We start from the raw sequence: 26,175 nt of genomic DNA on the forward strand, positions 1-26,175 counted from the left end.
TTGGGGAATTACAGTGAAAACACACAAACACGCCCTTTCACGGAACCCCTCAGCCCACAGGCCTGAGCCCCGCGCGGGATCCGGGCTGCTGCTCCGCCAGGAGCGGGTGAAGGTCAGTCCTGTTGGTGGGTCCGGTCTCTTCCGCAGTTGCCACCAAAACCTCTTCGCTTCAGAACCAGCCCCAGCGCGGTTCTGTCCTTGACGCGCAGCCCGAGCGGCACCCGCGAGCCGCCATCGGGCGCAAAATGGCAGGCGCGGCAGCAGCCCGCGGCCATCTTGGCGCGGGGACTGCATGTCCCAGGCGGCGCCGCGGCGCAAGGGGCCGCCCGTCCGCCATCTTAGCGCTCCCTCCCCCGGTGCGGCGGGATTGAATGAGTCGCTGCCCGCCCGCCTGCCAGCCCAGCGCCATGTCAGGCACTCCGAGCCGCAGCACTCCCGGCGGGACCCCGTTGTCGCCGACCCGCATCTCCCGGCTGCAGGAGAAGGAGGAACTGCGGCAGCTCAATGACCGCCTGGCCGTTTACATTGACCGTGTGCGGGCACTGGAGCTGGAGAATGACCGTCTGCTGCTAAAGATATCGGAGAAGGAGGAGGTCACCACCCGAGAGGTACGGCCGAGTTGGGGGCGAGCAGCGACTGCTCCCGTGGCGCCCCACAGCTCCGTCCCGGGGCGGGTCCGCGGCCCGGCGCTCGCCCGGCCAGCTCCCGCCCGTTCCCTGCGCGGCGCGCGGCGCGCTGTGGCGGCTCCGTGTGGCGGCCGCGCCATGCCCGTCCGCCGCGCGGGGAGCGGGGGCCGGGAAGACCCAGCACCTACCCGCGCGACCCCTCGGGGCCGCCGGGGGCTCTCTGACCGCGGTGTCGCGCTGAGGAGCGACTGGCGACACACTGAAGGCGTCTGAGGCCGGGATTCGGCACGGGGAGGAGCCCGTGCCGGTGGCGGGAGCGGAGCGGGGCGGACACGGCGCTGCAGGCGGGAGTGGCGGCTCCCGCGCCGGCCGGGCCCCAGCGCGAAGCCGCTGCGGGTCCCTTGGCCACGGGCGGGGCTCGGCTGGGGTCGCGGGCGGTTCGAGCCCTCCGTTTCCCGCGCCCACAGCACACGCGTGCTCTGGTACCGGCTCGTTGGGTGTCCCCTACGGCGTCTGTCTTGACGGCTGATGCAGTGGGGTGGGAGATTTGAAAGGGTTTGGGCTGGCTTTGCCTCTGACCGTAGGAAATCTTTTACAGACTCCGTAAATACTCGGAATCAAGTCCGTGTAAGCGACTCTGATTTGTTTCCTCGAATTTTGGAGGCAAAACTGCATGATTTTTTTCCCCAAGTTTAGCTTTCCCCTGTTCTGTGGCGGCTGCTTTCCGCGGTACTCTCCTCCTGTGGCGGAAGGATGTAGTCGGTGACACTGGGGACAGTCCCGTCCTGGGCAAGCCCAGACCCCCTCAGCAAGGTGCGGTGTCCCACCGCTGAGATGATGTTAAGGTGCTGTGGAAGGTCTATCAATAAACTGCCTGGACTGTAACTTCTGGGATGTGATGGATCGCTGTGCCACTGTGTAGCTTTTAATATTTTTTTTTGGTCTTTTTCCCCTTTTCTCCCCTTGAGATGCTGATTTGATGATGCTCGGGGTGTTGGGAGGAGGATTTGATTTAATTTAGTTTAAGTAGAGCAGATGTTATAATGTCTTATTTGGGGATGCAATCAGTGCATGTATGCCCAAACCAGAAGTACCTTTAGAGTCCCTTTGTATCGCTTAATGATATATTGTAACTTCCATGCTTTCAAAATCGCTAGCTGTTTCTAAGCATGAAGCATAACTTACCGTGTGAAATCGTGCTATAAACAAAATAAACACATCTAATTTAGGAAGCTTCTAAGCTGTAGATCGCTGGAGGCTAGAAGGAGTATCCCTTTGAAATGCAAGAGTGAGAATGTAAATCTGTTGATGGTAGACATGTGCAAGAGTAAGAGGACAAGCAGACAACGTTGATATAATTTCATTAGACTTTTAACATGAGTTTAAACCAGTTTGTAACAGCGTAGTGTGTGAGCAATTCTGAAAAGTATTCTGATGCAGTAATTAGAAAATAAACTCGAGAATAGGAACCTTTTGGTTACTTAGAGCTTTCTACCTCTGTGTTTTTCATCCAGACTTCAAAAAGGTCTTAATCCTCAGACATAACAAACTTCTTCAGGATTTATCAAGCTCTTCTTTGGCACTGATGCTTTGGCTTGTCTCTGGACCACCTTTGTTAAATACTTTCCTCATCCCTTTAGGAAGGTTTATTTATTCTTTTCATATGTCCACAGAAGGAAACTTTGTAGTTTTATTGTTTTAGTGCTGGGCAGTGGACATTGGTTTAGGACTGTGGAAGCAGTAAGCCTTCACATAGTTGTCAGATTTCCTATTTACTGGAATGGGAGAATCCTGTCCTTTCACTTTTGGGACCAACCTAGTAAATTGGATTTTCTGCTGGCAATTCAGCAAATTCCAACAATTATTAACTGTTGGAATTTGCTTTCATAAAATGATAAGGCTTAGTGTGAAATTATATATTAATTAAAAATAAACCCTCCAAATCCCACAGCCTCCCCCCCAAACAAACCCCAAAGTAGCTCTAACTTCTGTGTAGAAGCACAGTTAAACCTAGTCCAGTGAAATTTGCATACTGTTCTCTCTGCATTATTAAATCTTTATATATGTAAGCATCTAAGCTCTGCATGCTTATAGGAGACTATTTTCTTTTTCCACAGTGTTCAAAATGCACATTCCCATTTGTTGTCCTCAACTGTGTGTAAATTTAAGTCTGATCTTATTTACTGTTTATAAAAGCTAATTGAATATTCTGTTATTTTTGGCTTTTCTTTGGTTCTGGCAGAAGGTGTCGCCTGCCACTGTGGTAGGAGGCATCGTGCACATTGTGGGAAGCAGACAGAAGCACTGCTCAGCAATGGGCTGTTGGTTACTACCTGAGACTTCTGCCTAGAGAGCAGATGATGGAGTCCATGATCAAAGGTGGATTTCTCAAAGCTAAGGACAGCTATAGCAAGCAGCATACGGAACCATGGTTATCATGAGAGAGATGTTTGTTCTTTGCTTGTCACTCAAGTATCCCTCAGGGACCATACCCGAGCTGGCAGAGACTGTTATTTACTGACATGGCATGTCCTGAGTAATGGGTTCCTGGCACCCCCTGCCCCAACCCTGCATGTCTGGGAACAGTTTTGCTCTGTGCTCAAAGTTCTGGTTTAGGGTGGTGTCTTCTGGATGAGAGAAGTTCTACTGATGCTGATCAGGCAAGGAGTGTAGTTATTGTTCTGCCAGAGATTCTTTAATCATCAGCTGATCAGGATGTTCTTTTTCCTCGTTGTTTCAACTACCAATTTGAACAAGATTGCAGAAAGCAGCTCTTTGTGTGGCAGTCCTAACATGGTCTTAGAACAATATAATTCCTGTTCTTCTTGATGAACACAGGGCTGCCATCTCTTAACAGCAGAGAGAAGGAGCTTTGCAATTGATTAATCTTTAGTTCTTTATTAATTATAGCCTTTTTCCTAACCCTGTCCAGTGCTGCTTTACTTGTATGCAGTAGGCACCTAGACAAATAAAAAGTGTATACTGTAAGCCCTCAGACAGATGCAAAAAAAAGTTTGCAGATGTGTCTGAGGGAACCTCTAACTGTCCTCATTCCTTCTCTGTTTGCTTTCCTCCATCACTGCCCTTGTGTAAGTTAGCCTGTGACAGAAGAGAAATGGAGCTCATCTCCTTGTTTTTCTACATCCTTAGTACATGTAGATGCTGTTCTCCCTGTGTCCGGGGTCACTGTTGCAATAATCTGATTTGTGAGGCTGGGAGGGGACATAGTGGAAGAGCTAAGAGAACAGTCCTAGAGCACTCCTCAGTTCTGTTTTACTGACTCTCTACCCTCTTCTGTAGTGCTTATGGTTGTAGCCTTCTGGAGCAGATGTTTTGATGGGGACAAAAGGGATTACTGTGCTGTTCTGAGGACACCCCACTGTGCTCATCCCCTCAAAGGAGAATTAGAAAAATAAGGTCCTTGGGAGCCTCAACTACTGACAGCAATTGCCCTTGTAACAAAAAGAGGATGTGTGGGGTTCCCTTTGCACTCTGTCTTCCCATCTCTGTGGGTGTGAGTGCAGGTGGCTGCAATCTCACATGCTTTCCTCTTACCTGCCAGTGTTGGAGCTACCATGCCCTTTGTGTGCACCATGTGTGGTGGCCAGAGCTACTGTCCTGACCAGGATATGAAGGTCTGGTGTTGCCTAGTTGTCACCTGCAAAATACATGCTTAGATGCTGCTGTGGATGTTGGGTCACTCAAGTCGCATCCTCTAAAATATTGGGTTAAATGATTTTCTGGCACTGTAGGTGTCATCTGGGAGGTGTCATAACACACATCTTCATTGTTCTTGAGAACTTGACTGATATTTTTGGTGGGCCTGAACCAGAGCTGACTGGCAGTCCTTTGTCAGTCTATAACTGGCTAAATTAGAACGTGCTGAGCCACACTTGGTGGGAATACACTTGTGCTTTGCACGTTAATGTATTCTTATGAGATTAAGGTTTCCTCAGCAGATTTGTCTGGAGTCACTTGTGGTTGGCTGGAACATGTTTCTTGCCTAGCATGTTGGTTCAGTGCCTTCTTGATGTGTTTCAAGTCTTCACTGAGTGACACCTTGCAGCTTTTCTCAAGTGGGGTTGCTTTGGGAGGGTCTGTGTCAGTGTATCTGCCCTTGACCCACTGCCTAGTGAGCTTTGGATGTTCCCAGCACAGGTAGGTGAGAGCATCCAGCAGCTGTGTCTTTCAGTCTGCTATGGAAACATCTCTGTTTTCTTTTTCTATTTCCTTGTTCCCTGTGTTGCCCAATTACAAACTCACAGGCTCTTTTGCCAGCAAAAGAGAAGGTAAAAAAGTGGAAGCACATTTGTAGTGCAATAAGGGTGTCTAGGTTGGCCTCTGTGCAGGAAGATTTATGCTTGGGCACATGGACATGAAGTGGATTGGGCTGCAGCATGTCCTTTTGTTTTGTGCTGAACATTTTAGGGTTTTTCTGTTGCTTTCAGATGGGGTTTCCATTTTCACAGTTGAGGGACCCATTTGCTGGCCTAACCTGTCATCTGGAAAGGTTTGTTGCTGCTTCCCAGGGCTTGTATTCTGGACATTGTAGAGAGACTGCTGAAGCTCACAGGGCCAAATGAGTTTCATTCCTTCTGCTCTTCAATAAAGGGACCAGTACTAGTGGCAAGAGGGACCTGAAAAGTATCAAACACAATGACATGGCTCTGGGTGATCGTTGGAGGTTAGGGATGGGTTTTGTTTGGGGTTATTTTTGGTTTGGCTTTTTTGGGGATTTTATTTTGTTTGTTCGTTTTGTTGTTGTTTTCCCTTTTCTTTCTCTTACGGAATTTTTCTCCCATTTGTTGCCTAAGAGACTGGAACTATAGATACTCGAGAAAGGATGTGAGGAGGGGGTGCAGGTGGCTGCAGCCCCTGTGGTGGGGGGCTTTCTCTTGAGAAGTTCAGAGACACTGTGAGATTTGGGCTGGGGGCTCAGGGACTGGGCTCAGCTTCTCACTCACTCTCGGGGTTGGAAGGCAGACAGTTGGGCTGCTACTACTGCAGGGAGAATTCGCTGCCACTGAGCAGTTCTGTCCTGCACAGCTTCTACTACCAAGGGTGAGCCTTTGCTTGTTAGAGTGGCCATTGAACACATTGAACCTTTTCAACACCCGACCTCACCGGGAAGGACCCTCGGGGTAAACCTGGAGCCCTGAGCCCCTCTGAGGGGGTGTCTCCGGGGTCTGCCTGACCCCTGCCTTCCCTGGCACAGCTCCTGAGTTTTTGCTACACTGTTTGCCACTCTGGGTGTGCCTACTGCTGCTGTTCCAGCTTGCTGCTCCGAAGTTCCTGCTCCAGGCCATTCAGCTTCCCAAGTGGTGCTGAGACCGGCTGCCCACTGAGGGTTTGCAAAGAAATCCCCTTCTCTCTCAGCCGCCATTGCCATGTGGGGCTGGGACTGGGGCTGTGCTTGGGGCCGGGACTGGGTCTGTGGTTCTGTTGGTTGTTGCTGCTGCTGTTGTTTGTTTGCCTTGTTATACATAAACATACCACTAAAGAACTTTACTCATTTTCTCATACCTTTGCCTGAAAGTCCCATAATTTCAAAGTTATGATAATTTGGGAAGAAGGGGTCACATTTTCTATTCCTAGGGAGGAATGGAAAGACATTGGCATCAGAGCACAGGTGGTGTGGGGAGAGTGAAGAGCTTGAGGATAGCCAAGCAGATCCTGCAGATCAACCCTGGATTACACAACTGCTGTTGGCAACAGGGTTTTGGATTCTGCAATGAACCAACAAATCCCAGGTGCAAATTTAGGCTGGGTGAAGAATGATTTGAGAGTTCCTCTGGGAAAAAGGACTTGGGGGTGTTGGTGGGTGAGGGGCTGAACCTGCTCCAAGCATTGGCACTAGCTGCCAGAAGCCACCTCTGTGATGAGCTAAGCCCCTGGTGTGGGCAGCAGGGGAGGAGGGATTCTGCACCTCTGCTCTGTTCAGAGGAGCTGTGGCTGCCCCATCCCTGGAAGTGTTCAGGCCAGACTGAGGCTTGGAACAACCAGGAATAGTGGAAGGTGACCCTGCACATTGCAGGGGGTGGAATGAGATGGGCTTTAAGGTCTTTTCCAACCCAACTCATTCTTTGATTCTTTGACCATGGAACTGTCTTTCAGGATTCACAACTGCTTCAGAGGGACAGGCAGGCTTGTCTTTCAGGATCCACCTGACTAAATGTCCAGCATAAAGCTGGATAACCCTGTCACGCTCTGGGTGAGGAACTGGCTCACAAGCTGGGCACAATGGGTTATAGTGAGGGAGGGACATCAGGCTGACATTGGTCACAAGTGGAGTGCCATGGGTCTCCAACCTCAGCCCATCAACATCTTCATCAATGATCCTTGGATGCAGGACTCAGAGGGATTCTAAGAAAGTTTGCCAATGGCATTAAATTGGGAGGAGCTGTCAACACCTGCAAGGGCAGAGAGCCCCTCCGGAGAAATGCTGACCAACCAGAGAGATAGGAACTCACCTATGTGAAGCTTAACAAGGACAAGTGCTGGATGCTGCCCCTAGGATGGGGCAGCCATGGCTGTGTGGATGGACTGGGGAATGAGAGGCTGGGGAGAGGCTACAGGAAGGGACCTGGGGGTTCTGGCTGATGGCAGGTTGGATCTGAGTCAGCAGTGCCCTGGAGCCAGGAGGGCCAACCGTGTCCTTAGGGGCATCAGGCCAGCTGAGTGAGGGAGGGGATTGTGTCTCTCTGCTCTGCGCTGGAGCAGCCTCACCTTGAGTTCTGGGGGCAGTTTTGGGCACCACAGTATAAAAAAGACATTGAGCTAGTAGAGGAGTGTCCAAAGAAGGGCCACAAGGATGGGGAAGGGTCTAGAGGGGAAGGTGTATGAGGAGCTGCTGAGGGCACTCTGTTTGTTCAGCCTGGAGGAGACTGAGGGCAGACCTCAATGCAGTCTTCAGCCTCCTCATGAGAGGCAGGTACCGGTCTGTACACTCATGACCAATGAGAGAGCCTGAGGAAGCAGCATGGAGCTGAGTCAGGGGAGGTTTGGCTTGGATGTCAGAAGGTTTTTTCCCAGGAGGTGGTTGGGCACTGGACAGGCTCCCAGGGGAAGTGCTCGGAGCACCAAGCTTGCCAGAGCTCAGGGAGCATTTGGGTAACACTCAGGCACAGTGTAGGATTGTTGGGGTGCCCTGTGCAGGGCTGGGAGTTGGACTCTCAATGCTCTTGCAGGTCTAACTCAGCATATTCTCTGATTCTGTGAAAGTTGTTCAGGCATCCTTTCACAGAAGCAAAAGTAGCAATCTTACATGGTCCGTACATTTTAGCTGTCTGATACAACTTTCAAATAATCTTGTGTTATAAAAAATATAAAGGCATAGCAGACTTCAAGGTGCCTCATGCAGTCTGTATTACTGATTATATGATAGGTTATTTTGGGACATGAAGCAGTCTGTAGTTCTTTATCCTCTAAGATAACAACAAGAGTGGAAGCTCATTTCTGAACAGTTGACATTTCTGTAGTTCATGTGGTTTCAGACACTTTGTAGTGGAAGAACAGCAGAGTCAAAATGGGTCCTTGGGCTTGTATTCTACAAAATATCTTCAAGTGTTTAAAAAAAATCTCCCAAAGCAGCAGTATTGGGAATAAGGGCAAATAATTGAAGTTAAGACTCTAAGGTGCACTGATCTTGTTCAGTTTATCTCTTGGGAAGGTTTGGACATTTCAAACGTAGTTTTGTTGCATTGGTAATAAAAATGAAATCTTTGTGTTGCTTGTTAATTGAAAATGTTCAGTATAGAATGTTCTTAAATGGCAGAAATCATATCATACACCCTTTTTCAAAGAAACTTGTGTGTAACCTGGTCCTATGTTTCAGTTCTTTGATAGTTGTTGTGATGTTACAACACACAAATACTTTACACACCCAAATACTTTTTTTTCCCCTTAGGTGAGTGGAATCAAGAGTCTCTATGAGTCTGAACTGGCTGATGCTCGAAGAGTTCTGGATGAAACTGCCAAGGAGAGGGCTAGATTACAAATTGAAATAGGAAAACTGAGAGCAGAACTCGAGGAGTTCAATAAAAGGTGAGGAGGGTATTACATTTCTTTTCTTGCAATTAGAACGGGCAATATTTGCTGTGGAAATGATACCAATGATGCTTCTTAAAACACCTGGAAGCAGATCCATGAGAAGATACAGGTTTGTCAGAGAGAAAATCCTTCAGCTTGTTGGTATAGCTGGTCAGAGCACATAATTCCAGCAGTATATACACAAGTGTATTTGTAAATATTAGATGAATGTTATGTGATGTGAGACTCAAGCAAATGGCTGTGCCTGCTTTGTCCTGTCCTGCCTCCCCTGACGTGAATGTGCATGTGTGCAGCTGCTTGGTAAACTGGATTGAGAAAGAGATCTAGATTAAAATTGATCCATTCAAGGAGGGTTCATTAATGATTTTTATTGTCTGGCTCACTGTATTAGTGATAGGAGAAATGGAAGAAAAGGGAAGGGATTGGCCCTGAGCAGTTTGGGAATATGGAAGCAGTGTTGCCTTGAAAAGACATGAAGCTACAATGTAAATGTGCCAGGAGAAGACCTTGTACCCACGAAATAATTTTAAACTGCCATTCAGTTTGTATCACAGAGAATTGGCATAACAAACTAGTTCCTGAAACCATGTAGAATTTATTATTTCAATTCCCATGGGAATTATTTGTAATCAAATACTGTTTAGCAGTAGAAACTTCATTTAAAATTTAATATATGTAGTGGAAAATAAATTTTTGCTTCTAATTGAATTTTGCTACCTATTTTAATATATAAGATTTGGGAATGACAGATTTTTCCTGAGCAGGTCATTATGTACATCACCTGTTTATCAGTGTTGTCAGCCATAAAATAGGTTTTAATGTGGCGGTGCCACTAAGGCCTACTGTAAGTCTCTCATCTCTTCATTTGCAACTAAGTAGTTATAAAAGGACTTAAATGTTTCCCTCCCCTCTCTTTTTTTTTTTTTTTTTTTTTCTGGCTATCTAGTTAATTTATGATAAAGTATTTCACATTTTCTCTGTAAATTTTGCTATATCACTGGATACTCATTTTCTCTGCTGGGCCCTTTTTTAATATCAGCCATTGGAGATATTTTTGGAATTTGCCCTAAAACATCTGTCCAAACATGAACTAGTGATAGTGTAAGCATCTGCATTTGAGTTGGTGTAAAGTCTGTTGAAGTACAGCCAATAGCATAGGCCTGTATGTGGTCAGGCAAGCTGTGTGCTGGTGTTTGTGGACTTGGTTAGCTCAGCTTTTGTTAACCATGAAAAACTCCTCTGGTAACTAGGTCAGCAGTAAAACCCCTAAAGTGCAGTGAGGTGAATCCCACCCAGCCCTACTGGGGTGTTGCTGTTGGAACTGTATATTCTCTTCAAAGCCTCAGGCCAGCAGTCTTGGCATTTATTTTGGATAGTGTATTTTGCATGGCAGTTGGCATGTGCATGGCACATGGACTTTAAGGTTGTCTCTCTCATCTTGTGATAGCAGGTACTCTTCTTGCTTGGCTTTTAAAGGAAGCTCCATAAGAGAGCAACAGTAGTAACTGGGAATTTGGTTCACCTCTAATATTTCTCTGTTTTGATTAAGGTCTCCTTGTAAGAAGTATCTTCACTTGGCAGATAATGAGAATCCAGTTGATTCCTGTTCTTTAGACTTTTGATAGCCATAAGAGACTGTACAAAATACTTTGTGGTGGGAAATTGTGCATGTAAAGTTTTCCCTTGGATCACCCCCCTCAACCATTGTCTGGACAACTGAGTTGCCCCTTACCAGTCACTTCAATGACCAAACTAACTTCAGCTTTTTGTTTGCTTGTCTTCTGCAATAGATGAGGAAAAAATACCTGGTTTTCTGGGTTTCTCTCTGTGTTTACAGTTCATAGCAGTAGAGTCCAATTCCTCAGCTTCAGAGTTTCTTCTACTTAATTCCTTCCAGTCCATTGAGATGCTTGTAATGTTCTTGGAGTGTTTGTGGCGTGTCTAGCTTGTGATGTGGCCAGATTTTAAATATGACTCTTGTAAGTGAAACTTTCAATTTCTTGTCTGATTTGCGGTGTTCAGTTGACATCTAGCTCAGTACTGAAGCTGACAGTCAGGTGGTGTCTATGCTGACAGTCAGATGCTGCTTCTCTCAGTATTGTAGCAGCGGGCCCCTGCACGGGGAGTAATGAGCATTGACTCCATGATTGCAGAAGGCTGATCAAATGCTTTATTAAGCTGTTCTATACTACACTACGCTGTATAAAAAACCCTTCGTCCATGCCAGACAGTCCAATACGCATGTGGGTCCAATTGGTCAATGAATCAAAACACCATCACCAGAGTCCAATTAGGAAACTACCTTTTGGTAAACAATCTCCATAACACATTCCACATGTGCACAACAACAGGTGCAGAGATTAAGATAAGAATTGTTTTCTCTGAGCTTTCTCATAGCTTCTCAGGAAAATCCTGGGAGAGAAGTAAGTTTCTTTCTGTTCAGAGAATATGTGATTACCACATCTCAGACCAAACTTGCTTTGAGAGCTGTGTAGTGGAGGAGTAGGTTATTGCATAAGTTTATATTCACTATTGTTGCCTCTCCCTCTCTTTCAAGCTCAGAACAGAGAAGAAATTTAAGAATGCCAGCATAGTCTGGCCAGGAGGAATCCCAAACACTGCCATTCTTTTGTTTGCTTGTGATACATTGGGTTGCTGGGACAGGAGATAATAGACTTCCCTTGCAATATAGGATCACAGTCAACCTGCTGGTTTATTAGCAGATTCCCCATTTCTTTTTTTCCTCCCAAAGACTGAGTTTGTGAGCATGGAAAGTCCTGAAGGCACTGAAGATACTCCAGGGAAGCCAAAGGGTATAACATCAGGCCTAGTGTGGTAACACCAGGCCTAGTTTGTGCCCAAAGGTGCCTGAGGCTTACCCTGTGTTTAGTTCCTTCCTGGAGCTGTTTACTTGCACAATTTCAACTTGTGAAGCAGCTGACCAACCTACATCAAGAGTCTTGGATAGGGCACAAGGATTTGGGACAGAGCCTGTGGTCTAGGAAAGAACAAGGTTTCTCTGTCAATGTAACAGACGTAAGAGGAAGCGCTTCTGCTTATGTCTTTCTGTATCTTGTTCAAATACTGACAGATAACATGTTCTACACCATATGAGTGCCAATTCAACTCCCAGGGTTTGGATTCTGGGGCACATATTTGTTTATTTTAGATTTTTTTCTCTTACTGTGTTACCAGTGTTGTAATATTTTCTGGGGAATTTTTAGTGTTTGAGATAATTGGATATAATTTTCCCTACTAAGTCAACAAGAAGCATCCCAAGGCTTTTTCTAGAGTCGTTTGTTGTGGCAGGGTGGTGCTGAGGGTGCTGTGACCTCCCTGAAGAGCGTCCTGAGGACGGCTCAGGGGCACAGGCACGTCCTTCTCCCAGTGATAATCAGCTCTGGCTTCTTCTCTCAGGTGATGTGGAGAAAGAGACTGGGGCTCTGTACGGAGTTCCACAGAGCAGTGGCCTCTATGAAAGGCAGAAGCCTCTGCAAAGGGAAGCAGGAGCAAAAGCGCTCGGAACTGGGCAAAGCCAGGCATTGATGTATGGAATGCGAGGGGCGGGACAAAGCCAGTAACCAATGGGATGTGGGCTCAGGGGTGGAGCATGAGGGGAGAACCAATGAGCAGCGAGGGATTAGCATAGAGCTGCAGAGGCCTCTGAGGTGATTTACTCGCCCTAAGTCAGTGGCTGGGGGTTGGCCCTCCAGGGCAGCGCAGCCAGCCCCTCTTTGGCTGCCTCTTCAGCCCTCACAGTTTGTGTTGGATTGGACCAAAGGTCTGCTTAGCCTGTTAATTGATCTCTGTTAAAAGCCATTTGTCTAGAGAAGAGAAGAATGTAACATGCATAGCAACAGCTCTCGGGAATACTCTTCCAGTCTTCAACAGTTCCCTTCAGCTGAGGGACTTTGTGATGTCCAGCTGTCCAGCTGGGTTCTGTGTAGTAGCCATCATGGATTTGCATTTCATAGTGTGACCAGTATTCTGAGACCAGCTGTTTGTGGAGTTCTTAGACATAGCAAAGGGATTCTGAATTTATCTATGTATTGTATAAAAATGTTGTTCAATCTGCCTTTCTTTTGTTCATTTATCCCTTTTTTTGGTATTCTTCTTCATATCTCCTAGGATTTTCTCTTTAATGATCTCTTTTTTTCAAGTGGAAACATCTTATTGCTTAATTGCTTCTCCTGAAGCTGCTTCGTGCTTTCAATCAATGTTTTATCATCTCTGTCATTTTTACTGTTTTAGTATATCCTCTTGGGAAGGAAAGCTGCAGAATTGGATCTTCAGCTAGTATTCAAGATGTTATTGTACCATAACAGTGTTCTATGTCTTGTTCTGTATTTTATTTATTAATAATTTCTCAAACACATTTGCATTTTGAGTGCTTCTGAGCTGCTGATGTGTGAAGAAGGGTAAGCTCCAGGTAGTATTTTACATCAGATGTCTCCCAAGACCCCAGTGAGTGGCAGGAGTGCTACAGAACTCAGAAGTGTTTTGTGGTAACTATATTTGCTGTGGCCTCTTTAGGCAGAGGTGAAATAAGACCCTCTCAGAGCCCTTCTGTGCAGGGTTTTTACCCCTGCTTATGCTCCTTGCCTTCCTTCAAAAAAGCCAAATTAGCTCTGAATTTTCAAATTCTTTATGTTTGTGCATATGCCCGCTACTCTTCTTCATTGATGCCTTTGTCTAATTTTACCTGTGCAATCAGAGAAGGATTTTGTGGGGGGACTTTATCAAAGGCCTTACAAAATATTGTCCAGACAGACAATATTCATAGCCCTTTCACAGTTAAGTGACTCCATCAGTGGGCAAGGGAAGGCCACTAGGTTGGTCAAGCAGAACTTGGAGAAGCTGTACTGGATGTCTTGAATCATTTCCCTGTGCTCTGTATGCCTTTGAAGAGCTTTTGGGAGGATCTGCTCCATGATGTTCCCAGGTACGGAGGTGTGGCTGGCAGGTCAGTAACTCCTGAAGTCCTCCTTCCCATCCTTTTGAAAAATGGGTGCAATGTTTCCCTTTTACCTGGGCCTTCATCTCACTGCGTGAGTTTTCAAATGTCATGGGGAGTGGCTTGGCAGCTACTTCAGCCAATTCCTCGGGACTCTGGGGTGCATCTTGTCAGGTCCCACGGACTCAGATTCCTCAGGTGGTCACAGACCTAACCTTTTCTTACAGTGCGAGCTATTTTGCCTTCCCAGTTCCTGTTTTGTGGTCCATCTACTGGAGAGGTTGCCATTGAAGGCTGAGGCAAAATAGTTGTTGAGTACATCAACCTTCTTCTCATCTGAACCACTTTGCCAGGCTTGTTCATTGAAGAAGTACACTTGCTTTGACCTTCCTTTTCTGACTAACATACCTGCAAAAGATCTCGTTATTCTTGGTGTCCCTTGCCAAGTTCAACTTCAGCTGCACCTTGGCCTTACTGACCCTATCCCTTCACAACCAGGCAATGTCTCCATACTCTTGCCAGGATACCAACCTGTACTAATATCACCTCTTCATTATATTCTTGCCTTTTAGTTTCACCTGCTGGTCTCAACTCATTCTTGCTGGTCTCTTGCGTTCCAGTCCTGAGGATCAAGAGCTCTTGTGATGTAGAAAATTTCCTAAAAGTTCTTCTCCCTTGTCCCTGAGGGCAGTTTCCCAGCGGGTGCTATTGACCAACTCCTTGAACAGTAGGCAGTTTGTTTTCCTACTCATTCTTCATTTCTCTTCACTTGACCCATGTCTCTCAGGACTGCAGACTCCTGGACTGCATGATCACTGCAACCCAGGCTGCCTCCTGTCTGACATCACTGATTGGCTCATTTGTGTTGATGACCACCAGGTCCAGTATCTCATCTCATCTGGTAGAGCCATTTATTACCTGGCTTGACAGGATATCCTCAGTCCTCTCCAACAGCCTCCTCAATTGCCTACAGCTCACCCTGCTGCTTTTCCAGCAGATGCTGGGATGGTTGAGGTCTCACAGCAGGCTGAGTCTGTGAGTGCAATGCCTCCTGCAGCTGGAGCAAAAAGGCTCCAGTTGATCAGTCAGCTAGGAGTAGATGCCAACCACAAGGGTTCCCATTGTTCCCTTGGTCTCTGATTCTTTCCCATAGGCTTTCAAAATGCTTATGGCTGTTTTTTAGAGACAGCCCTTCACATTCAATCCACTTCTTGGGGAGAGTAACCCCTCCACCTCTCCTTCCTCACATATCCATTCTTGACAGCTTGTAGCTGTTGATAGTTGAAGTCCAGTCATGAGATTCATTCCACCAAGTTTCACCAGCAACTAGGTCACAGCTTCCCTGCAGCACAGTGACTTCCAGCTCCTCTTATTAATTGCCCACCCTGCATGCATTGGTATAGAGAAACAGCTGGATTGTTGGCTGTATCATCTTCTTAGATGAATGCCCCTTAATTTCTTGGCTGTATTTCACTGTATTTCCCTTTTGGCTCCTATTATCTCAGGAGCCACCAGCTCATCATCTCTGGAAGTAAGACTTCCAGAGTACCCTGAAACTGAATGTGAAACTAGGGCATGAGTGGGGCACGGGGCAGGAAGCACTTCCTTCTAACAAGAAAGAGCAGCCAACCAAAACATGTGTGGTGCAGTTGATGCATTGAAGGGAAGGGATGCTGTCTAAAGAGATGAGGACACGCTGGAGAAGTAGGCCTGTGTGAACCTTATGAAGTTCATCGAGGCCAAGTGTAAGGTTCTACCTATGTGTTGAGTCATTCCCCTCACAGACACAGGCTGGGTGGAGAATGGATCAAGAGCAGCCCTGAGGAGATACAAGTATCAATGGATGAAAAACTGAATTTGAACTAACAATGTGCACTTGCAGCCCTGAGAGCTGATCAAACCCTGAACTGCATCGAAAGAAGTGTGGCCAGCAGGTCAGGGGAGGTGATTTGCCCCCTCGAGCCCATCCAGAGTACTGCATTCTGTTCTGGGGACCCAACATCAGAATAATGTGAAGCTGCTGGAGTGAGTCCAGAGGAGGCCATATGTTCTGGCGTTTGGAGGGCTGAAGCTCCTCTGCCCTGGAGCCAGTCCGGGAGAGTTGGGGGTGTTCACCTGGAGAAGAGAAGGCTCCAGGGAAGCCTCAGAGCCCTTCCCAATGCCTAAAGGGGCTCCAAAGAGAGGGAGAGGGACTGGGACAAGGCAATAGTGGTAGGACAAGGATCAATGGCTTCATACTGACATAGGGCAGCATTAGATGGGATATTGGAAAGAAATTCTTCCATATGAGGGTGGTGAGGCACTCAATCATAGAATCATGGAATATCCTGAGCTGGAATGGACCCCACAAAAACCATCAAATCAACTCCTGGCCATGCACAGACACCCCAAAATCCCACCCTGTGCCTGAGAGTCTTGTCCAAACTCTCACTGAGCTCCAGAAGCCTTGGGGCTGTGATCATTCCCTGGGGAGCCTGTTCAATGCCCCAGCACCCTCTGGGGGAAGAGCATAATATCCAACCAGCTGTGGCTGCCCACAGCTGTGTGCAAGTGTTCAAGGCCAGCTGGATGGGGCTTGGAGCCAACCCGGTCTAATGGAAGGTGTCCCTGTCCATGGGAGGGGTGAAACAAGATGAGATTTGTGATCCCTTCCATCCATTCTGTGATTCTGTGTATTTTACAACATCTACCATACGTATATGTATCCACTATTTGTACTTGGATGCAAGTCATGAATGTAAAATTTTTTCTTTTGAACCAAGTTCATAATTAGGTTCATAAAGCAGTTAGGTAATTTCATTTTATAAAAAGTTAAATATCTTTAGGATGTTCAAGCACCATTTATATGATGTAAGGAACAGCTTCATTTTTGTTTAAAGATGTTTGTATCAGGTGTAGGGACATATTTTTAAATCTAGAATTAAAATATTGTTGTAAAAATAGCCATTCTCATTCTGTAGCATGTATGGTTCTATCCTATATGCTGTGTAATGGCTTCCAGTGTTTGTGTTTTCATCTTCAGCTGTTTGACAAAACTTTTGACTACTGGAGGGAGGGGATAAGTGGAGGAGGTATGGATGGGAATAATTAATTTACTGGTGAGGTGCACAAAACTTCTGCTTGGGTAGAACACCACCCTCCCACAAGACTGTTGAACCAGACCTGGTGAAGTGAATAAGGTCCATTCATTGATAACAGAGGTAGCTCTGATGCCGTGGTGAAGGAAAGTCTCCCGTCCTGTTGTTCATGAAGTGTCAGTTCCTGTCTTTACCAGTGTCACTTTTCCCCAGATCAAGCAGGGTCTGAAGGTCAGTATCTGTCAGGTGCCATCATTTTGCTTGTTATAGCAGTGCTGCTGGAGCTCCTGGCTCTGAGAGGGGTGAATGTCATGCTGTGGCTTCCTCTGCCTGCTGCCTACCTATAAGTAGGGACAGAACAACAGGGCATGGCTTCAGACTGAGAGACAGTAGGTTTAGATTTGATATTAGGAACAAATTCTTCCCTGTGAGGGCGTGAAGGCCTGGAACAGGTTACCCAGAGCAATTGTGGCTGCCCCATCCTGGAAGTGTTCAAGGCCAAGTTGGACAGGGCTTGGAGCATGACAGGGTTGGAATGAGATGGGCTTTAAGGTCCCTTCCAACCCAAACAATGCTGTGATTCAGTGGTCAGTGAAGCATTTCCCTGAAACAAACTTGGCTCTTTCTGGGGAAAAAAGAGCTCTCAAGAGTTACCCTACTTGGAGAGTTACTTGGTGTTCCTTGAAGCATTGACACATCTTACCAGGTGGATTGACTGCTGGTGGGAACTTTTTAAAATCTCAGAGACCCCCAAAAGCAGTTGTACCTTTGTAAAACCTCTGTCACATTTTTGCATGAAGGCAATCAACCAGGCTAAAATTATAAGTGAAAATAAAAATTAAAATGGCTTGCCATGTTGTCAGTGTCCTTGAGGGGGCCAAAGTTACCACTGTCAAGAATTCCCTATGGTTCAAGCTGTACATCAAACACTTTTATTCGTTCCCATCCCTGGAAGCAGTCTCTTGCTGCCTGGCTTCTGCAGGTGGGTGTGTGCACATACTGCTGTTCATGATCAGAGTGAAGTAGCATTTGCCCTTTGAGTCCTGTACAGGCAGAAGGCTCCCAGGTCTGATTGGTTGTGACACAAGCAACAACACATGTGTTTTACAGCACATGTGTAACATAGGCTTGTGACCTTCTAACTGCTGCTAAATAACTGTCTTCTAAATACAAGCCATGTTTTGTCTGTGCCTCCAGCAAGCTGCTGAGTGTGAAGACACTGCACATATGTTGCAGAACAGAATTCAGAGTGACAGATTGGACTGATGATAAGAAAAACCGGTTACAGTTAAATTAAAACAAATTCTAAGATCCACACCATGAAATGCCGAGAGAAAACACAAGCTGAATGCATCACAGAATTAAGATTTCAGCTTAGAAAAAGAAGCACATCGTGCTGAACCATGTAAACCATTGGTAAACCATTGTACAAGCCAAAGGCAAACCACTGTGTGTAGGACACACCAATACCCGATAATGGAGGATTTTCATTAAGTAATTCTGGCCAATTCAGGCAAATCAGAAATTCAAGAAGACAGTACAAGTGATAAGGATTTTGGGAGCCAAGCTTCCGGATCCGGGCTGGGCAGCAAGGTTTGTATTAATCTAGAACACTGATTTTCAGCTTTTTTTTTTTCTCTTTGCAAACAATAGTTTTTTTCCACGTTTGGAATTGCAGATTGAATACAGAGCTTTTAAAAGCCTATCTGTAGTAGGAATTCTCTTCAAACTTATTTCTGTGGGCCATTAAAGCAGCTTATGGACCATAGGTCCAAACTACATAACTATAGATTAGAAGTGTGAAGAAAGGAAAGGAGAAAAATTGTTTGCGGTTACTTAAGAGAAAAAAAATAATAAAACTGTTCCTTCGTCCCATGTAGTGTGAGACTAGAACAGCAAGCTTAAGCGGCAACAAGGAAGGATTATAGCACATAGCAGATCAGTTTTTTATTAACATAATGATATATGCTGAGAAAAGCTGCAGAAAGTCACTATGTTAGATGAAAAAACTGATAAAATTACTTAGTGAGCAGAAGGAAGATTATCTTGATCATATCTACAAGTTGGATATAACAGCTCAATTAATGATATTTAAAGCACTCGGACATGCTTTGCCCATAATGAATACTGCTGAAGAAATACTGGTTTATTCCTGCAAGGTGAATCCACATTTTCATAGTGGATTATTTTATTTTACTGCTTTTTGTGGGACTACATCATAAGGAATATGCTTCACCCCATCAGATATAAAACCTTGGGGATGTTCAGGCCTCTTTGGCGCTTGCATGTACTTTGCTTTGTGGGCTGTACTCTAAAGTAAAAGATATCAGCTGCGTAGCTGCCAGATGAAGAAGTACTGTTTACACCTTGTGTGTATTACCATCTCTTAGCTGCCAGATTTGCCTTCTTGTTTTTCCCTTTTCTGTCCATGACATTTTTGTTACTGGGCCATGCATTTACAGAACATGGTACCAGCTGCACATTTTGGGGGTGTTCCAGGTCAATGATCAGCAGCATTTGTAGGGTACTGCAAGAGCCATATAGTGGTGAGCTGGTCTTGATAAAAGGTGTCTGGTAACAAAATACCTGTGGCTGTAACCGGGACATGCTCAGGATGTGTGTGCACCCATGTATAAGTATAATGTACTTTTGTTTTTCCAGCTACAAGAAGAAAGATGCAGATTTGTCTGTGGCTCAGGGTCGTATCAAGGATCTGGAAGTTCTCTTCCATAGAAGTGAGGCAGAACTCAACACTGTCCTGAATGAGAAGCGCAGCCTGGAAGCAGAGGTGGCTGATCTGCGTGCCCAGCTTGCTAAGGTATGGTAGGGAATGCTCTCTTGCTTCAGCACAGCTGTGTAGCATAAATTCCCTTTTTTCTTTGCAGTTAGTTTATATTCTGAACATCAATGATGCACCTTGTTTACTGCTGAATCTTTGGCTACCCCTCTTGGATACAAAACTAAATTGTAAGAAATCTACGTAAAACAACCAAAGCAACACAATGTTTAGACATTTTGGTTGGCGGAAGCTTTTGTTTTAAAATTTCTGATGTTTCTATATCTTGAGTCATTAAATGTCCTTTGTAAGGTCCTGTATAATTTTACACTTGTGCTGGAGTACCCAGTGTGACCATGCTAGCAAGAAAAAGAAAGTGCAACATATTGTGCTTGAGGAATTAATAATCCTCGGCTCCTTTATCAGAATGTATTGAACTAATCCTGCATTTTAAATAGCTGGTATGCAAACATATAAGCTTGATTTAAATGTCAATTAATACACTCACACACACACTGGTTTTTGTTTGGTTTTTTTCTGGGGCTTTTATTTATTGTGTTTCTTTCTGGTGGTGGTGTGGATTGGTTTTCTTTATTCAGTGGCTTGACATTAGTTTTGTTATTATGAGTAACTGCTCCAAAGACATCAGATGAAGACTGTAAAAGGTTTATGGATGGAAGATAGGAATCCAGACAAAATTATCTTTAAAATTCTCTACTAGGCTGAAGATGGTCATGCTGTGGCAAAGAAGCAGTTGGAGAAGGAGACACTCATGCGTGTGGACCTGGAAAATCGGTGCCAGAGTTTGCAAGAGGATCTGGACTTCAGGAAGAATGTATTTGAGGAGGTATTATCAATCTAGTAATCTTGCCACTGTCCAAAGTTAATGTAGCTTTTAATCAAATTGACTATGAGCAACTACTAAGTAGTCCAGGTAAAGAAAATCAGTATTATCCTTTCTATAAATGGGTTGAATAATAAAATAGGTGAAGATTTTTTTTACCTTTTTACATGGTAAATCAGTGGTGGAGTCAGTATGAGAGCCAGGTGATAAGAGTACTGTTCCATGGGCAGGTGAACTGGAGCCAGCTGACTGCTGTGGGAAAGGGAAAATCCTTTTCCCTCTCTCTGGATCTGGTAGCATGGCCCTGCTCTTTACTTACATCAGCTTTGGTTGCTGGACCTGATTATAACGTGTTCTTATTGACTAGAATAGTATGCAGCTGCCTTGCTTATTGCAGAGGTAATTTTCTGCCTGTTAAGTGAATAGTACTAGTGAAGACCAAAATTTTTGTAATATTGGGACTTGGGAGAGGAAAGCATGACTTTGTCTCTCTACCCAATGCAAAGTGTTATGTCTGTTTATTCCATCTCTGGCGGTTCTGCAAGCTCATTCAGTGAGTGGCTGCTGAGCAGTCGCCACATGCTTCTGCTGTTCTTCTCCCCTACTCCAGGTGTGATGCTTGGCTCACTGTTCACCCAACCATTTCAGCCAGATTAACTAGAAACATACTAAAGTTTTCTTGGTTGAGTTTAATTTTTGGTGGCTTAGTGGCTGAGTTGATTTACCACAGAATCCAAATGAGTGCTCAGACTGGTTTAAGGGATGGGACAGGGCTATGTGGCTAAGGACAGGGGACAGGGGCTGGAGCAGGGCAAAGAAACCAACCAGGGAGATCAGCCTGAGATGTACTGACCATTGTCTCACTTCCATGCTCTGGAGTGCTTGGATTGGTACACTGACTGCAGTGACAGATCCTTGTTTGGTTGTAGGATCTTAAAATAACTTTTCTTCTTGGGAAGAATGTGTTGCTATTGACCGAAGGTGAAACTAAATGAGACAGCAGAAGCTAATCCTAAAGCTTGCTGTGCTCAAGGGTGTGTTCTTTAGCCATCCCTGAAGCTTTTTGATTCTTGGATGTACCAGTTCAACACATGAAGCAATAAATTGCTTTACGTTACAATAAATTGATTTCCTTTACATTAGTGAATTTATTTGGTTTACTGAAGGGTCCAAATCTCCATTAGAATTGAGTCATTGTGATTGGGAGTGTGACAAGTGAGGCCTGCTTATTCTAGTGGTGTTGAACTGCTGGATCAGCTCAGCCCTTCCCCTGATCCTTTGTAGTCCCCCAGGAAATTCCTTTGGCTTCTGAGCTGTCATTGCCTGCAGTTACTGAGAGACTGCTGCTTGCTAGTTTTCTTGGTGTAAAAATTAACCAAAGAAAGAAAAGCTTATTCCATATCACTTCAGAGCACATTGCTGCTAGTAGAAGGACATGTTTCTGGGGATCTATTTTAGATGCAGAGCATTTCTGCAAAACAACTAGTAAAGTTGCTTTGAGTATGTGTTAGCCTTATATGACTCCAGTCTAGCAAAGCTGAGCCTTGCTTCACTTGCTGTTGTTCCTCATGGCCCTGTTGTAACTTCAGGCCTCCTCCCAGTACTCAGAACCACTCCTTGGTTGTTTGTCCTGCCCTGAAGGAAGAAATTGTTTTTCTCATACCACACATTCAGACCTGGCCAGATCTCTGCATGAATAAGTGCATGAGTAAGCCTTACCTTACTAGTTTGCAACCAGTGTTCTTAAGCACAGAAAACTCACACATTTCTAAAAATGCAAGTTTCTTAGTGCAAACTCTAATCATAAAAAAATATGTCTTCAGGATTGCTTGGATTGCTGCTTTATTAATGCTGTAATCAAAATCTAATAAGAAAGGCTCATCAAGTATATAGAATGTAGATGGGACCCACATGTGCTTAAGAGTAAAATTTGAAGATGCAATTTTTCTCTAGAAGTTTTTAAAATATATAAGTGGTGTTCATTTTAATCCGATTCCTTGTAGACTGCTATTGTAATGTCAGGATGTATATTGAGAAGGACAGGGTTTGTAGCAAAGCAGTGAAACAGCCCCTTACTTAGTATATGGCTATTTTTGAAGCTGGTGTTAAGTTGAATCACTTTTAAATATTACATCCTGACAAATGAGAACAGTAACTTGAATCTGTTACTGCATGCAGCAATTCCCAGGCTTAAATGCCTGTAGTACTGTAGCTCCATTATGCTAAATAGTTAGTACTGCAGTAGTTAATTGATGTCTGAATGTAATTGCTTGTACTGTTTACCTTAGTGTGGGAATTTGTCCCTCTTCTTTTGTGTGTATGTAGGAAATAAGGGAAACAAGAAAACGACATGAACATCGTTTGATTGAGGTGGACACAAGCCGCCAACAGGAGTATGAATCCAAAATGACTCAGGCTCTGGAGGATCTGCGAAACCAACATGATGAACAAGTCAAACTGTATAAGATGGAGCTGGAGCAGACATATCAGGCTAAGGTAACAACTGCTGTCCACAACACTGTCAGACTGGAAGCCCAGTTTGTGAGATAAAAGCCACTTCTACCAGCTCTACTGGTCTTAAGGAGATGAGTAACTATAATTTGAGGAAATTTTGTCCAAATGTTCAAATGCTTTCCCTGGGACTCGTGTGCAGGTGCATTTCCAGGGGGGTTATAGCCAGAGGTAATAGCAAGCAATAGCTTTAGCCAAGAGAGGTCAGTTAGTGAGAAAACATGTGGGGCTGTTGTCTCTGCAGAAAACACAGTGGGAATAGTGGATGTCTAGGTTAGACATCCACTATTCTGATTAGACAATGTCTTTTGCTCTAAGGGTTCTTTTTTTACATCAGCAGATCCAGTTTTTCTTCACAAATGGAGGGGGTTGGGAAAACTTGCAATATGTGCAATCATTGTGCATAAGAAGCTGGAGGGGGGATTGGAGAGCTTGGAAGTGAGTGTGTCTCAGTATGGGCTTTTGCTTGGATACAGTGAGCTTGCAAACTAATACAGACACACTGGAAGGGGCTTCTTATCTAAGGGTGCATTGTCACTTTGCTCTTACTGTGGCCATTGCAGTGTTCTTAATCACGCCAATACACTTTTAAATATGTCTAAGCCTTGCAACATTTCAATGATCTAAGGTAGTTCTGGACTGGAAAATTACTAGATGCAGCTGTGAAATCTATGGTGGCAGGGAAACCTCAGGCAAGATACCAGACCTTTCTTGACCAGCTTTGGTGATGAAAATCATGGTATGTAATTTGGAAATCATAGAATCATAGAGTGGTTTGGGCTAGAAGGGATCTTTAAAAGCCATCTAGTCCAGCCCCCTGCCTTGAACAGGAACGTCTTTAAACTAGACCAGGTTGCTCAGAGCCCATCCTGGCAATTCTGGCTGTTGAAAGTACTTGTCAATAGTTGCAGCCACTTCTTGTTCTCTTGAGCTGGAAGAATGATGGTACTGCTGACATTGTTCTCTCCCACCCTTCGCTGAGACTCCCTTTGACTTCTTTGAGTTCATGATTTGGTTTAAGAAATACTCTACAAATATTTAACTATTACTTATGGCAGCAACCATATAGATTATAGATACTAAAACCTCAAAATTAAAATTAAAACCCCCAACACAGGTGGCAGGGTTGAAATTATTCAGAGAACTCTGGAACATTTAAGGAGCTATTTGGATTGACTTGCCACAGTCTGAAGGAGATCCAGGATAGACGATGTTTAGTAGGAAAAAAAAAAAATAAAAAGGATGCAATATACAGACTTAGAGAATGAAAAAGTGACAAGCTTTGAACAGGGGAATGAACAAATTAAGCTGCTTTTTCCCTGCATGAAGGTGGTTGTTATGGATGAAGTTGGAATATGGAGTGAAAGGGGTTTAGCTGGGAACTTAATTTTGTGATTTCTGAACAAGGACGTGTCCCTGTTAGAGAGCCAAAGCTGGGGAGGAATATGATGTCAAAGCAAATCACTAGGTTTAGCTACTGAGCAGCTCCAGGATGAGATGGTCTTGGGAAAAGCACACATCTTGCACAGGGCAGATGTGGAGTGGCTGGAGAAAGTCCAAAGGAGGCCACAAAAATGATCCTGAGGACTGGAGCACCTCTTATGGAGAGAGCTGGGGTGTTCAGCTTGGACAAGAGAACTCTCCAGGGACATCTTATTTGAATGTGACTTTTGAATACTTATAAAGGGCTTCTAAGAAAGATCATTATGATCTGTGATAACAAACAATAGAAATCCTAAATATGAGTACTTGGCACTATGCCAGCATGACTGTAAGGTAGTGAATGGTTGCCAGACTTCAATTATTTTTTAATTTTAAAGTTTACAAGAAGTAATGGAGTGTGTAGTTGAAGTTGCTTCAAAATCTGTAGCCTAAAGAAGGCTCTGTGTGTGCTGCTCAGAACTAGCGAACAGCAGAGCTAGTGAAGATTGATTTTATAAACCTTTGTGCTGTGTGGCTAAAGAACATCTGCCTGTAACTGTTCTTAGAATTAGATTGGTTTAGTTTTTGAGTGGATTCCATGGTGTGGCAAAATTGTCGAAGTCCAGCTCTAAAGCATGCAAAGGATGGTTTTTCTTGCTCTCTGCTTTCATGACATTTACCATGTAAGAGTTCTGGTTTTGCCCTCTCTGTTTTGGTTAAAATTAACCACTAGAAATTAAGCTTGTTCACTAGGTGAATTTAACAAAAAATTAAAACCAAATCATATATTGGCAACTATTACAGAAAGAGAATAAAACCCATTGTTTTGCCTCTGGGACAGGATGTCATCTGGAGTGCTGGGAGTAGTTTTATTGCTTCTTGCAAAGGTACTACAGAGTTGACAGAAACTATTTAGAGTGGGAAACAAGTCATGCATGAGAAAATTTTAAGTAAAACTTCACTTGGAAAAGAGATACGTTGAGAGAAGTGAAAGATACAGTGGATGTCTGTAAAGGGATAAATAGCATGGGGGAAGGTAAATGAGGAGTGATTGGTTTTTTTTCAGTAGGAGCAGGGATGGTGAATGTCCAGTGAGAATGTCCAGATAGAGAAGAAACAGAAAGTATTGTTCTTTAATGTAGAGCTAAACTCATTGCCCCAAAAATTCAAAAAACAGAAACAAATTCCTGCCTGAGAAATCCACTGAGAGATAGTAAGCAGTAAAATACTGTCCCTGACTGAGGAAGTCCCTGAGTTGCCTATAGCCAGCAGAGACATAATACCCGTGAAATATTTCATTGAGTTACTCTCTGGGCATCCAGGGAAATGTTGGACCAGGACAGGAATTAGGTAGGCAGCCTCTGCTGTCACCCAGTGTGATTTGCCTTAGGACAAACAAGCAGAGGACATGGTCAGTTTTTTAGAAACTAAGGTTGCTTTTATAATGGAAGGGCTAATAGAGTATTTTTTTAACAGCATAAGCAAATCCTGAAATACGTTTTCCTTTGTTCCTTAGGGCATTCCTAAATGTTACGCAGTTCCTATCCTAAACTTACTAGACCATTTAAAATTTTCTGAATTTAAATAGTTGCTACTTTTTTACCAAAAGGATATTTCAGGATTTGTAACTCAGCACAAGTGAGCTGTATAAAACTTTCTTTCCAGCTGGAGAATGCCAAATTGTCCTCTGACCAAAATGACAAAGCTGCTGGTGCAGCTCGAGAGGAGCTGAAGGAGGCTCGCATGAGGATAGAAGCTCTCAGCTACCAGCTTTCTGGTCTTCAGAAACAGGTAAAGGGACTACATTGGCTTTTATCTCAAATACACAGCTGTTTTGTGTGAATATATTAGCATTTCTGACCCTTCATATTTTCTGAATTTTGCACAGAGAAATCTTTGTTATGTTCAAAGATTTG

At 44.5% G+C, this 26,175-nt stretch overlaps 1 protein-coding gene across 1 annotated transcript in view; it reads left to right on the plus strand.

Moving 5' to 3' along the window:
- Positions 1 to 371: 371 nt before the first annotated feature.
- The window catches only part of LMNB2 (lamin B2), a 36,269-nt gene continuing 10,465 nt past the window's right edge, over positions 372 to 26,175 (plus strand). Inside the window, exons 1-6 of the mRNA XM_063160760.1 lie at positions 372 to 608; positions 8,533 to 8,669; positions 19,368 to 19,524; positions 20,204 to 20,329; positions 22,652 to 22,822; positions 25,925 to 26,050. Coding sequence (XP_063016830.1) covers positions 372 to 608; positions 8,533 to 8,669; positions 19,368 to 19,524; positions 20,204 to 20,329; positions 22,652 to 22,822; positions 25,925 to 26,050 — 954 coding nt within the window. The remainder of the gene's footprint in view (positions 609 to 8,532; positions 8,670 to 19,367; positions 19,525 to 20,203; positions 20,330 to 22,651; positions 22,823 to 25,924; positions 26,051 to 26,175) is intronic.

This window comes from Melospiza melodia, chromosome 7 (assembly GCF_035770615.1).
Source record: "Melospiza melodia melodia isolate bMelMel2 chromosome 7, bMelMel2.pri, whole genome shotgun sequence".
NCBI lineage: Eukaryota > Metazoa > Chordata > Aves > Passeriformes > Passerellidae > Melospiza > Melospiza melodia.